This window comes from Zalophus californianus, chromosome 9 (assembly GCF_009762305.2).
Source record: "Zalophus californianus isolate mZalCal1 chromosome 9, mZalCal1.pri.v2, whole genome shotgun sequence".
NCBI classification, from domain to species: Eukaryota; Metazoa; Chordata; class Mammalia; order Carnivora; family Otariidae; genus Zalophus; species Zalophus californianus.
The window spans coordinates 93,714,457-93,729,250 of NC_045603.1; the positions used below are offsets into that span (position 1 = coordinate 93,714,457).

General features: G+C 34.7%; 1 protein-coding gene across 2 annotated transcripts in view; it reads left to right on the forward strand.

Moving 5' to 3' along the window:
• Window positions 1-14,794, forward strand: part of LRP6 (LDL receptor related protein 6) — a 173,647-nt gene that overhangs the window by 135,749 nt on the left and 23,104 nt on the right. For both annotated transcript variants that reach the window (XM_027592991.2, XM_027592992.2), the window contains exons 15-17: window positions 671-861; window positions 8,640-8,849; window positions 11,274-11,399. In XM_027592991.2, the coding sequence (XP_027448792.1) occupies window positions 671-861; window positions 8,640-8,849; window positions 11,274-11,399 (527 nt within the window). The remainder of the gene's footprint in view (window positions 1-670; window positions 862-8,639; window positions 8,850-11,273; window positions 11,400-14,794) is intronic.

Sequence of the window (14,794 nt, forward strand, 5' to 3'; positions counted from 1 at the left end):
TTTTCTACTAGGCTTTAGGTTCCTTTATGACAAGAACTAATACGTTTCCTTTCATTCAATACAGAGATTTACATTTGGTCAACAGTACTTATTTGCACCTGAATGAATAAGGAATTCATCAGAGGATGTAGCTTATTTCAAAAGAGTTACAGGAAAAAGATGAGCTCTAGAAGTTAAATTTGAGAAATAATTCATATGTGACTTATTTTTAGATATGAAATAGACTAATTGAAGAAGGAATTTAAAATTTGGTGTTCAGGTCTTCCTGGTTAACTGTTCTTTTATTTCTTTTATTTTATTTATGTATTGTAATATTCCAAAAACATAGGTATGCCTGTGTCTGTCACTTCATTTTATTTTAAAGTAATCTCAACACCCAATGTGGGGCTTGAACTCAAAACCCTTGGGATCAAGATTTGCATGCTCCACCCACTGAACCAGCCAGGCACCCTTACCACTCATTAATCCATGAAAATTAGCTCCCTAAGAACTTCTATGTACCCTGTGTTACTATTATTGAATGTAATAAAAGTATCCTATGGCCTCTAAAAATATAAATTTTTAAACTTTTAAAAATAAGATTTTAAAATACTCCTTTTATCTTAAGCATATTCTCATTTTGTATGGTTTCTTACTTTGCTGAACTTACTGTTTCTTCCTTTCTTTTCAGGTATATGTATTTTACCAATCTTCAGGAAAGGTCTCCCAAAATTGAACGGGCTGCTTTGGATGGAACAGAACGGGAAGTCCTCTTTTTCAGTGGCTTAAGTAAACCAATTGCGTTAGCCCTTGATAGCAGATTGGGCAAGCTCTTTTGGGCAGATTCAGATCTCCGGCGAATTGAAAGCAGTGATCTCTCAGGTACCCAAGAAATGTATTTCCTTATTTTAATTTGAGTTATTGAGATGATTCATTAATAGAATTTGTATTTTTCTTCCATTGTATTATTTTTATGCACGTTTCTTTACAGTTCTGTTTATTAAAGGGTAGTTAGCATCATGTTGGTTGGGAAGTACTTTTTCTTTAACCATCAACGTGATTAGTTCCTCTCTTATCTAATAATTTCCTAATTTTCTTGATTTGGGCTCTGTAAATAACATATTTCTAATGCATCACTTCTCCCTTCCTAATTCTTATGCTGTGGTTTATGTTCTTATCTTCTCTGGCCTGAGGTCTAGCCAGTGAAATCTCCTCCCTGCTGATTTTCCCCCCTGAAAGCTTATACGCTGTTCCTAAATTAATTTTCTGAAGCATGGTTTCTAATCATGTCACTGCTACTAAAAAAATCTTCAGGATAGTCTCATAACCTGAAGAAAAAAGTCTAATTGTATTTTCACAAACCCATCGTCAAACTCAAATAATCTTACCATTGCTGGTGTTTTAACCAAATTAAATCATTTGTTGGTTCTTCAGATTTACTTTCTTATTTGTTTTCACACCTCTGTCTACAAGCATAGTTACTTCACCTCCATCCCCGCCCCCGAATTTCTGATGTCCAAATAACTCTGTGTGGCCTTACTAGTGATCAGGTAAATGAAATTAAAATAATACACTATTTATGTCTACCAGAGTGGCAAAAATATGTTAAAGTTGATTATAACCAATATTGGTCAGAATGGTAGAGAATGGCATGCTCTCATGTACTTTGGTATAAGTGGAATTGGTAAGATCTTTTTGGAGGGCAATTTGTCAGTGAATTTCCCTTTTAGATAGCTTTTTTTTTTTTTTTTACAGAAATACCCATTTGTACAAGGGTCCCTGCTTAGCGTTAGTTATAATAGTCTGTCAGAGACAAATACATTCTGGTATATCTAGTGTATAGAATATTACAATCATTCAAAAAAATGCGGTAGATTTGTGTGCACTGACATAGAAGGATAATTTTTAAAAACTAAGTTGCATAACAATGTTTATTAAGACCTAATTTTTTTAAAGTTTATTTATTAAAGATTTTATTTATTTAAGAGAGGGAGTGAGTGAGAGAAAGAGCAGGGGAATAGCAGAGGGAGAGGGAGAAGCATATTTCCCCCTGAGCAGGGAGCCTGATGATGTGGGGCTGCATCCCGAAGGGAGATGCTTAACTGACTGAGCCACCCAGGTGCCACAAGTTTTTTTTTAAATTTAAATTAATTTTATATATGTATACACACACACTATATTTGATGACAGCTTGCCCTCTAAAAATATTTATACTATGTATACACCTGTGTACATATACACACATACCAATAGGTGTACATACTGTTAAGAAACATATGAGTATATATGTTTGTATTTTCCTCATGGAATAGGCAAGCAGATACACCTTGAGAAAGGTCTGGAAGGCTAGCGTACTATGTTAAGAGTATTTATTTCTGTATCATTTGAATTTTTATATGTTTGAATACATTTGTAATTTTTTTAAAAACTAGAAAATACTCTTATCTTTTCAGGTTCAAATGCCTCCTTCCATTATGCCTTCTCTGAGTCTAGTCATGCACACATTTATACATGTGTGTACACATACCTCACATGGTATATTCTTTCCCTCATCTGATCACCTGTAATCTCTTACGTCCCCTTTAATTTGAATAATAGTTATTTATGTCAGTGTTTTAATTCTTATTAGTCTTGAGGGTGGGGTTTTCCCCCCTTCTTTCCTTTTCTCTCTTTCTTTTCATTTGTGATGTTTGTTTTTCATTTGAAAAGTAATACATGTCAATTAAAGACAGTTTAGAAAAGAAGAAAAAAATCCAAAACACCATCATTAGTAACACTTAGTAACACTTTAATTTCCATTTTTTTAATGCATTTTTTTCCACCCTTCATTATGAAATGGTTCCAACATACAGAAACTATAAAGTTCCTGCCATCAGCTTTGTTAAATCTAGTGTTTGGGGCCATATTTGCTTCCCTTCATCCTTGTCTTCCTTGAGATGAACCGTTAGAGAGAATTCTGAAGCCCTTACGTATCCCTTCCCAGTTCTTTTCTCCTCCCTCTTTTCCCTGAGGTAACTTTTGATGTTTTTCATTGCCATGCATATTTTGTTCTGTGTGTGTGTTTTTTACCATACATACACACATATGCATTTAAACTTTTTTTTCACTTTTTAAACTTAATATAATAGTCTCATGTATTCCTTTGTAGCTTGCTTTTTTCAGATATATCATGGTTTTGAGATAATCCCTGTTGATCCACAATTCTATGTCATTTATTTTTACCACTAAATAGTATTCATTGTATGAATCATTCTACACTTTATTCTATCTAAACTGCTGTTCCCAGTGTTTATGGCATTAAAAGCACTTAGTGAGTATTCTTGTGCAGATATTTGAACATTTCTCTGTGGCCTAAACCTTGTAGTAGTATTGCTATGTAATGTGCTATGTATACATTCACCTTGAATAGATACATCCAGGTTGCTGTTCAGTGATTATATCAATTTAAAATCCTCACCAGAAGTATAGGACTTGTCCCTCCAATATTTGGTATTGTTAGACTTCTAAATTTTTACCAGTCCAATAGTTTAAAAGCTATATCTCATTAATAAAATTTGCATTTCCCTGTTTGATATTAACTTATTGGTCATTCATGTTTCTTCCGTGAATTGCTATTTGTTGCCCATTTTTCTATTACTGATTTTTAAAAATTCTTTATCAGACTATTAATCCATTATCAAGTTACATATATATTGGGAGAGAATTGGCATGTTTAAGAAATTCAGTCTTTTCATCCATGACTGTAGTATATCCTTCCATTTGTTTAGGTCTTGTTTGATAATTTTTAGTCCATCTTTACACTTTCCTCTGTAGAGAAGGGTATATATTGCATAAATCTTCCTCCAATTTGTAATTTACCTTTTCATTCTTCCAGTGGTATCTTTAGATGAAAAAGTTCTTAATTGTAGTGCAATACAGTTTACTAATTTTTCCCATTATGATTAGTGCCTTTTATGTTCTATTTAACAAATCTTTGCCTATTGCTGAGTCACAAAGATATTTTGTTGTGTTTTTTTTCCCCCTAAACTTTGTTTAACTTTTCTCATTGAGATATATGATCCATTTGGAATTTATTTTTGTGCATGTTGTGAAGTAGGGATTAAAAAAAATTTTTTTTCCCATATTACTCTTTGATTTAACATCAGTTTTTGAGAAGATGATTCTTTCTCCACTATTCTCTAACATCATCTTTGTTATAAATGAAGTGACTGTATTTGTATGAGTTTGTTTTTGGAATCTAATGTTCCCTTGGTCACTTTGTCTTACGTGATATTTTATTGTCCTAATTGTTAAAATGTTTTAAGAAATTTATCTGGCAGTGTTTGTCTTTAATATTTCTTTAAGATGGCTATTGTTGATTCTTTGTATTTCCATTTACATTCTAGAATCTGCCTCTGAGTTTCCACTAAAAATGAAAGAAACCTAGTAGAATTTTGACTGGGTTTGCTTTGAATTTACAGGTCAATTTAGGGAGAATTATTATTTTTTATATTAGTCTTCCAAACCATAAACATGGTATATCCCTCCATTTATTTAGAACTTTAATTTCCCTCAGTGTTTTATAGTTTTCTGTGTAGAGATCTTTCCCATCTTCCATTAGAGGTATTCCTTGGTATTTGAGGCTTTTGAATGCTTGTGGTAAAGAGTATTTTAAATTTTTAATAGTTCATTTTCTGACTGTGGCTGGAATATAAAAATAGTTTCCTTTTGTCTCCCATTCTGTTATATTGAGCTCGTTCCCAGGGACCTTGCTAAATTCAGTTATCTGTGGTTTCTTAAATCATTTACCTACAAATTAATGAAAGTTTCTTTTTCCTTGTTGCGTTATTGCACTGGCTACAATGTTGAATAGAGTAATAGAATCCTTGGGTTTTTTGGTTTTCTTGATTTGAGGGAAAGCATTCAGTACTTCATGATGAGGAATTATGTTTGCTAAGGTTTTTCTGTAGATCACATTTTTATCAGATTAGGGAGATTCCCTTCTGTTCCTAGTTTGCTAGAATAAATCAAACTTGGCACGATACATTTTCCTTTTTATATATTGCTGGATTTTGTTTAATTAAGATGTTTGTGTCTGTGTTCATGAGAATGATTACCCTATAATTTTCCTTTCTTATAATGTACTTGACGTTTTGCCATCAAGGTTACATTGGCCTCATGAAAAGAATTGTTTCCTCTTTTTCTGTTTTCTGCAAAAGGTTAGTATAATGTTGGTAGTTGTTTTTTTTTTTTCTTCCTTATATATTCACAAACAATCAAACACTTTTGTCATGGGATCTCTTTCAGCTTTATATCTTTAGCCTCCCACAGAGCCTTTTACTAGGATTATATTTAGTACATGCATAGTTTATTGAGTAAATGAACATGTCTTTTCATTGTTGGTTCCAGTGTTTTACTTATAACTGCCATTAAAGTAGATCCAGTCCTCATCATATCTGGAATCCTGCATTGACACTGTTGACAACTCTTTTTTCTTAAGGACCACTTGAAACCATCCTTACGTTACCACCAGCTAATCTTTTTTATTCACTCTTACTATTTTAGGTTTAATTTTAATTTTCATCAAAGTGATACATGTAAATATTTGTGGAAATCAAATGCTTCTACTTAGTTTATAACAAAAAACAAGTCTACTGTTCTACGTACTCTCAGTTCCCACTCTGAGGCATCTACTTTGTTATAACTTGCTTTTTTAAAACAGCTATTTCTTGATTTTTCAGTTTTAGACATCACAAGTTGACTTCCTTTGATGGAAAATAAAATATTTGCTGTTTTAAACTGTATAGCCCCAAAATATTCATATGAACTCTCTTCCCATCCTCCCAGGATAGTTATAACATAATTTTTAAGGTCATAATTGTTATTGATGGCTATGAAAATATTACCATTAGCATGTTTCTTTCTATAGCTTTTTTTCCCCTGAAGTTAATCTTGTCTAAATATTGTTTCAGTACCTACAGAACAGATGCATCAAGCAATCCATCTTTTTTCTTTTTAATTGGAAGCACTACCTCTTTATCATCTTGCTCCAATCTGGATTTGCTTGCTTTTTAAAGGCCAGCTTCCTTTCACTATTATTCTGGAAATGCACTTGCCAGTTCTCCTTGGTGCTGAAACCTATTTACTGGATTCCATTTCTCTGGCTAATTTCTTTTTCTTGATAGAACACATCCTCTGTTAGCTTCTTGAAAGGAGTTTATAGGAGGTTAAAATTTTTCATTTACTTGTCTGAATTTTTTTCCCCTCACACTTGGTTGATAACTTGGATGTATATAGCATTCATGTTCCATAACTATTTTCTCCCAATTTTGAAGGCAGAGCTCTATTGTCTTCAAGCATCTCATGTTGTTGGGAAGTTTGATGTCATTGTGATTCCTGACTATTTATAGGTGATCCTTTATTTTCCCCTCCAGAAGCTTTTAACATCTCTTTTTCCCAGATGTTCTAGAATTTAATGATAATGTGCCTTCATGTGATCCCTCTCTGACTTCCCTTTCTTTCTTTCTTTCTTTCTTTCTTTCTTTCTTTCTTTCTTTCTTTCTTTCTTTCTTTCTTTCATTGAACTGGTTACTAGGTGAGTCCTTTCTCTCTGGAAACTTATATCTTGAGCTCTGGAAAGTTGGTTTTGGGTTTTTTTTTTTTTTTTAAATGTTTCTTTAATGATTTGTTTCCTCATTCTGGAACTTTTACTCAGTTGTTGGATCATGACTATAACTGTATTTTTCTCACTATCCGTCTCTTTATCTTTTTGTTATGCTTTCTGAGAGAATTTTTCAAATTTATATTCCAGCCCTCCCTTTGGATTTTTTTCCAGGTATCATATTTTTAATTTCCAAGGACTCTTGTGTTCCGGGATGCCTTGCCCCCATCAAAACATCCTGTTCTTTAGGTTTTTGTTGCTATTGATTTCGTTTTTTTTTTCTGCTTTTAATTCCATCTGTTTCTCTAAATTCTTTTATTCTGTTTGTTTTGGACTTTGAATATAAAGTCGTTTTCTTTAAATATCTGGTGATCCTTAGTTGTCCGTATTTAATAGTGAGGCATTAAAATGCTGCCTTTCCCATTGCTGCTGCCTGTGAAGGAGTGGACCTCTTATGGACACCTGGCTGTTTTCTAATGGGACTCCAAGGTGACACTATCTGAAGTTCTTTTCTCTTGGATACCTCAGGTTTTTTATTTGATTATTGTTGTTGGTGGTTTGTTTTTCCTATAGGAATATCTTCCGGTCTTCTGTAGGAGGATAAAAGCTGGCTGCTAGTATTCTTGGAATCTAGTGGGAAAAGGGCACAACTTACATTGGAGAATCTCCCCAGTTAGAAAGTAGACTTTTCATTAATTCCCCTGTAAAATTCCATGTATGGCACTACCTCTTTGTCTGGTATGTTGAAATCTGGTTCAGCCTCTTTAGAAAGTCTATCTTCGTCTTCTAGTAAAGGAAGGGAGGAGACCCAGGAGCTGAGTAACTTCCTGTACTTCTTTTCAGTCAGTCCTTTTCTCTCAGCCCCAGCCATGTAACTCCTCCTTTTGCTCCGTCCTGAATTCCCTGCTGCTTCCAGTTTCTGAGCTAATTGATTTTGTTGTTGGCTTCACCAGCTGCAGGCATTTAGCTTTCTCTGGGCTGCTGTGTCCCTGGTCTGCTCCAGCTCCTGAATTCTGTATCATTTTGTGCTCTACTGTCCTGTTTGCCCTTATGGATTATACCTTCATTTTCTACTACAATTTTAGGAAGGAGCCTAAGAAAACTTGTGTTTAACCCACCTTGGATCTGCATGATGACTTAGGCAGCGCCTTCTCATCTGGAATATCTCCCCATTTTTCTCCCTTTTTAAAACTTAGCTTTATGCTTGCCTCTTTCCTAGAATTTCCCCTGATATTTCTAAAATACGAACTAATGCCCTTCTTTGATTAAACTCTCATCATTTAAGAACATTGAATATGTTCTATAGATATTTGAAGGACTATTATGGGGAGCAGGGAGGGAATGAATATATATTTTTTCTTTTTGAATGAGGGAGAAACTATGGGGATGGAGAGAGTGGGGCACAGATTTCAACACACTGAATGAAAGAATTTTCTTATAGTTCAGCAGTAGAACAGTTGCCTGTTAAGAGTTAACATCCCATGTCTGGGATGTTGTAGAAAGAATTCTTATTTTGTGGTGAGGTTTGAACCAGGTAACCTTTGAATCAGTCATTTTTTCTGTGTTCTGAGTGGCCAGATGGAGTGTGAGTGGAGTGGTTCTTCACAGAGGCCTCAGGTATACTCAGCAAGTAGGGGAGGCCAAGAGCTCAGAGCTCCGGGCTCTATCCAAAGAAGTCCCATTTTTATCTGATTTATATGCTAAGGCTTTTCATAAAATGTAATTTGAGAAATGGACTCTGCTTTTAAAAAAATTTGAAAGTTACTCTGTCTTTTCCATGTTTCTGTGAACTAGACTATTTACTATGTATTGGGCACTTACTTTTGTTTGTACTTAAATGTCTAGTTTGTTCTCTGGTATGTATATATCTTCTCAGAATGATTTTTAATTTTTGTGATAGATACCTTATATTTTCCATTTCAGTACTTTTGTTGGAATCTAACTGGTATTTGATCAGTAGTTGCTGAATGTATGATTTGACCCACATGAATCATTTCTGTTGCATGTTCTCCTTTCCAAGGTGCCAACCGGATAGTATTAGAAGACTCTAATATCTTGCAGCCTGTGGGACTGACTGTGTTTGAAAACTGGCTATACTGGATTGATAAGCAGCAGCAGATGATTGAAAAAATTGACATGACAGGCCGAGAGGGTAGAACCAAAGTCCAGGCTCGAATTGCCCAGCTTAGTGACATTCATGCAGTGAAAGAGCTGAACCTTCAGGAATATAGTAAGTGCTGATGGCATACTGTTAATTGCAGGACTCATGTTTGTTATAAGAAATTAAGATAGAATTAAGATGTTCTTCTGTGTCGTCTTACCTTTTTAAAATTTTACCTTTTTTTTTTTAAGATTTTATTTATTTGACAGAGAGAGACACAGCGAGAGAGGGAACACAAGCAGGGGGAGTGGGAGAGGGAGAAGCAGGCTTCCCACCGAACAGGGAGCCCGATGTGGGGCTCGATCCCAGGACCCTGGGATCATGACCTGAGCCGAAGGCAGACACTTAACTAACTGAGCCACCCAGACATTCCTTCTTACCTTTTTCTTTAAAGATTTTCATACACTTTTAATTTTGCCATTTTTTAAACTCTGTGTTTTTAAAGCCTACATCAAACTCACCTGGGAGCTTTTTCAAATTAAACACCTTTTCCCCATAAAACAAAAGTGGGGGAAAGAAGTGGTCTGGCTCATTTTTAAAAATTTCCTCAGATACAACAAGGACTGCTTGTCATGCCTTCTTTCTCACCTTCAGCCCCTTTAAGAATACTGGTATAAAGTATATATATTTCTTTTGTTCCCTGTGTGCCCCCATAGTTTGAACAAAAGCAATAATTATATTTACATAATAATGAATATAGTTATCTTGGAATAACCTTATGAAGCAAAAACAAATTAAAAATTAGTGTGTTCAGAAGTTTTTGAAATGAACTTAGAAAAGACTGATTAACAAATGCTTGGTTTTCTTCCTCCTAGATAAATTTCTCAATTCTCAGCTTAGAAAAGTACCCATAAATTTTTTTTTAATTTACTGAAAGCTTTTAAATATGGCTTATCATCTTGCCTTAATTTCTTGTTAATATCAAAAGACTTCTAATAACAGTCACTACTATGGGTGTTGTGTGATTGTACCAGGAATGCTAATGTTAAATGAAATATTAAAGAGAGAACTATTGAACGCCTGAACTTCTCAACCTGAGGCTTTCAAATCAAACTGGAGTATGAAAGGGGAGAATAGTGGAATGAGAGCACCATTGCTTGTTCAGGTCTTCATTTTGTTGTCACTGTTCGTGAACTTAGAAGTTAGAGGCATTTGAGAATTAGAGTTAGAATTGTTGTCATTCTAAGTTAATGCATGTGACTCATGCTGAACATTTAATAGAAATAAGGCCTTAATTTCTAAGCTATTCAGTTGACAAATGAATATTTTATTGCAGAAAATCTCAATGGAGGTTTTCAGAATTTTAGGGGGATGTCTTTTTTTATAATTAAACACTTAAATATGGTTTTATATTTGGAAAAACATTTTTTTTCAAATTTCTAATAACATTAACAAGAGTGAGATTTTTGTTTATCGGAAGTGTCATGGGGGGCACCTGGGTGGCTCAGTTGGTTAAGCATCTGCCTTCAGCTCAGGTCGTGATCTCAGGGTTCTGGATCAAGCCCTGTATCAGGCTCTCCACTCAGCAGCAAGTCTGCTTCTCCCTTTCCCTCTGTGATCTCTCTTACTTTCACGCTCTCGCAAATAAATAAATAAAATCTTAAAAAAAACAAAAACTGTCATGGAATTAAAAGGTTGTGCTATATGTAGGTAGGTTGTATATTCTAGTGTAATATGACTGATGTCTGTTTTGGGACATCTATGTAGTATAACCTGTCTGCTCAGTTACAGATAGCTGCCTCCCTGAGTCTCATCAACACACTGAAGCAGGGCTGATGTGTTATTGAGAACACAGATAATAGATGGGTGGCTACATTAGATGCTGGTATTTTGATGACAGATGTCAAGTTGCTTATAACATAGGCTAAGTAGAAAATTCAGAGCAACTTCATTAAATCCAATTTGTAAAATAGACTTTGAAAAGTTGCCTAAGTTCGTATTTATTTAATTTATCCCAAATTTAAGGAAATGAAACATTTGTAACATTGCAAGTTACCTTTTACAATTGACTAAGCAAATCATTTTGATTGGTTGCAGTCCATGTGAACTTGTTTTTTTCTTCTAACGTAACAACTCTAATTTTCCGTATTTCATTAAACTATAGTTTTTGAGTAAAATCATCTTTTAGAAAGGTAGAATTTCTGAGTTAAAATCTTTGGAAGACTTTTTATATTTTAAGTAGAATAATGTCCAGGTCTCTGCATTCTCCTTAGCAATGTTTTTAGTTTCAATAATCAATTTTTTATATATATAAATATTTAAAGACAGTGGTTAGATATAAATATTTTGCATTATTAAATTGTCCTCATTTTCTTGTAATTGTGTAGGGATACAGTGAGGAATTATATTGTTAGTGGGATTAAAGTCCAAGGTAATTTTACATTTAGTTTTTCTTGGTAATTCATAAATAATTGATTTTGACTAAGCTGTCCTTTCTTCCCTTCCTCCTTCCCTCCCTTCCTTTTCTTTCTTCTTCTTGTTTTTCTTTTTCAGGACAGCACCCTTGTGCTCAGGATAATGGTGGCTGTTCACATATTTGTCTTGTAAAAGGAGATGGTACTACAAGGTGCTCTTGCCCCATGCACTTGGTTCTGCTTCAAGATGAGCTATCATGTGGAGGTAAATATGTTATTTTCTTGTGCAGGTCCAAATGCCAATTAACATGTTCTATGACTTAATCTGGCATTCTGTGATTTGGCAATGAAATTGCTCTTTCTCCTAACTTGATTAGTCACTTATATTCCATTCATCTGCACTATCTTAGCCTTTTGGGTTATTCTGAGAGGGAATGCATCATGATATGTAACAGATGTAACCTAATCTTGGGACTAAGGTGGAGGTGCCCTTATTTTGGGGCAAATTAATTTTGTGAATGAATGTATTTCCTAATAATAAAGTAGCTTTTTTTCACCCCAGAGTGTATTAAAATGAATTAATTCTACCTCCTGTAATCTCCATCTACTGATCTAGATTCTACCAAGTTTACATATCATTGCAGGAAATGTATCCAGTGAAAAGAACATTCTTTTATTCACACCTATTGGTAGTTCCCTATTGTTTTTACTTATTTACCTAGCAAAAAAAAAAAAAAAAAATTAATAGCACTCTAATAATGTAGTGAAATTGGTTCACTCACTCATGAGAGCATAACAAATCGGTACATTCCTTTGTTAAAGCATAGTGTGGTGCCTGTCAAATAAGTAAATAAAATCTTTTTTTTTTTTTTTTAAGAATTTTTATTTATTGGGGTGCCTGAGTGGCTCAGTCAGTTAAGCGTCTGCCTTTGGCTCAGATAATTAAATGCCTGCCTTCAGCTCAGGTCATGATCCCAGGGTCCTGGGATTGAGCCCTGCGTTGGGCTCCCTGCTCAGCATGGACCCTGCTTCTCCCTCTGCCTCTGCTGCTCCCCCTACTTGTGCTCTTTATCTCTCTATCTGTCAAATAAATAAATAAAATCCTAAAAAAAAAAAGATCTGGGTTGCCTGGGTGGCTCAGTCATTAAGCGTCTGCCTTCGGCTCAGGTCATGATCCCGGGGTTCCGGGATCGAGCCCCACGTTGGGCTCCCTGTTCAGCCGGGAGTCTGCTTCTCCCTCTCCCACTCCCCCTGCTTGTGTTCCCTCTCTCACTGTGTCTCTCTCTGTCAAATAAATAAAAATTTTTTTTGGTAATTTAACATTGATTTTACTGTGGAGGTAAATGAAATACAGAATCTTAATTCATCTACCTGACCTTCAAGATGTGTTTTCATTTGAGCCTGCCTTACCTACTCATCTCCTTTTGTATCTCACTTTATTTTTGCTTGGCTATTTAGAGTTTGATGATTACTGTTGCATGTTCTGTTTTGTTTTGCCTCAGTGGACCTGTGGTATTTCAGAGATGTTTTTTTCTTTTCGCATGCCGTCCTAAATCTTTCTTATTTTTCAAGGAGCATCTCCTCATAATCTTTAAGTCTTAACTAGCTCTTATTGTTCTGCCCTTTCTCTGAATTGTAGCACTGTTACCACAGTTTGCCTGATATGTAGTTCAGAGTGATGTTTTGTGTATATTCATGAGTCTCTGCCCATCATCCCCAGTCAAATTCAAAGCTCTATAAGGACATGGACCATATATTTTACCTATTTTTATTCTCCACATGATCTGGTATAGTGCTGAATACATAATAGGCTCAAATTCCCTCTCTAAATAATATCTCAAATTCCCCATGTAAAATGTTCTCCTGTAATTTACAGTATTCTCTATTTTAAAGATAAAAGGTTTGGGGTGCCTGGGTGCTTCATTTGTTTATGCATCCAACTCTTGGTTTCTGCTCAGGTCATGATCTCGTGGTCATGAGATTGAGCCCCACTTCAGACTCTGCACTCAGCGCCAAGTCTGCTTCAGATTCTCTTCTTCTCTCTCCCTCCCTTACCCGTTCACTCTCTCGCAAATAAATAAAATCTTTAAAAAAATGTTAAAAGGTTTTCTGATCCATAGTCATATTTAAAAAGTTATGTTATCTAGTGAATTTACTAACAGGTTTTTAAAAGAATTCAGTGAGCCTGTGATATAGTAGTAAAGGCAATGGGCTAAAACTAGGGAGACTGTCCTTCTGGTCCTGTCTTTTATTTTTAATTATCCCTTGTTTTTAGGAAGCTCTGTGACCTTGGGCAGTCACTTAGCTTCTCTGAGCCTCAGTTTCCTCATTTGCAAAAACAAGGAAATTGGGCTTGAATGGCAATTCTCCGAGTGACCTCAGCAACTTTTACATTTTTAAAAATTATTGAGGACCCCAAACAGCTTTTGTTTGCATAAGTTATGTTTATCTAGATTCCGTGGTTAAAATTAAAACCAAGAACTTTAAAAAATATTTATTAAAAATAATAATAAACCCTTACATGTTCTCAAGTTAAACCTGTTAAGAAAGTTAACTATATTTTCTGAAACAAAATAATTTTGGTGAGAAATGTGACATTGTTTTTACATTTTTGTAAATCTCTTCAGTGATGGCGGGATTCTCATGTCTACTTCTGCATTCAGTCTGTTGTAGTATGTGGTTTTGGTTGAAATATGTAAGGAAATTTAGCCTCATACAGAAGTGTAGTTGGTGGAGAGCTATAGTAATAGACTTTTCAAATAATTATGCATATATATTGAATTCTATACCAGATATTACAATGGTAGTTTTCTGTAGGTTTAGTTGCCATGTGGAATTTGAAACCATATTTTTTCATAATCTCTTACATTAAAATCCATTGATCTACTTTGTGCTCTGAATGGATATTTTACCCAGGCATGATTTTGTAACCTTACACCATGGTCATTTGGAATACTAGAATTCCAATCAGAAATTCTAGATCTTCAGATTTTAGACAGTATCAAAAACACATGTTTATATCACCACCAATCTCATTAGAAAAAACTTTTAAGTAGGGGGAATCTTTCAAACTTACAGTGTTGGATACAGGTTTTCCAAAATACAATTTCTGGTTGAAAGCTCCAGTGTTATAATATGCTGCAAAAGTACAGTGTTATGATTTGCCATTGTTTTCTTTGAAGTAAAAGGCTCACTAATTCATTTTTTATTTAAATTAATTAACATGTAATGTATTATTAGTTTCAGTGGTAGAGGTCAGTGATTCATCAGTCTTATATAATACTCTTATAAGATATGTGCTCACTACATCACTTGCCCTCCTTAATGTCCATCACCCAGTTACTCCATCCTCCCACCGCCTCCCCTCCAGCAACTCTCAGGTTGTTTCCTGTAATTAGGAGTCTTATGGTTTGTCTCCCTCTCTGATTTCATCTTGTTTTATTTTTCCCTTATTCCCCCATGATCCTCTGTTTTGTTTCTTATGTTCCACATATGAATCAGATCATATGATAATTATCTTTCTCTGATTGACTTATTTCACTTAGCACAATACCCTCTAGTTCCATCCATATCGTTGCAAATGGCAAGATTTCATTTTTTTTTAATGGCCTAGTAGTAGCCCATAGTATATATATACCACATCTTTATTCATCTGTCAGT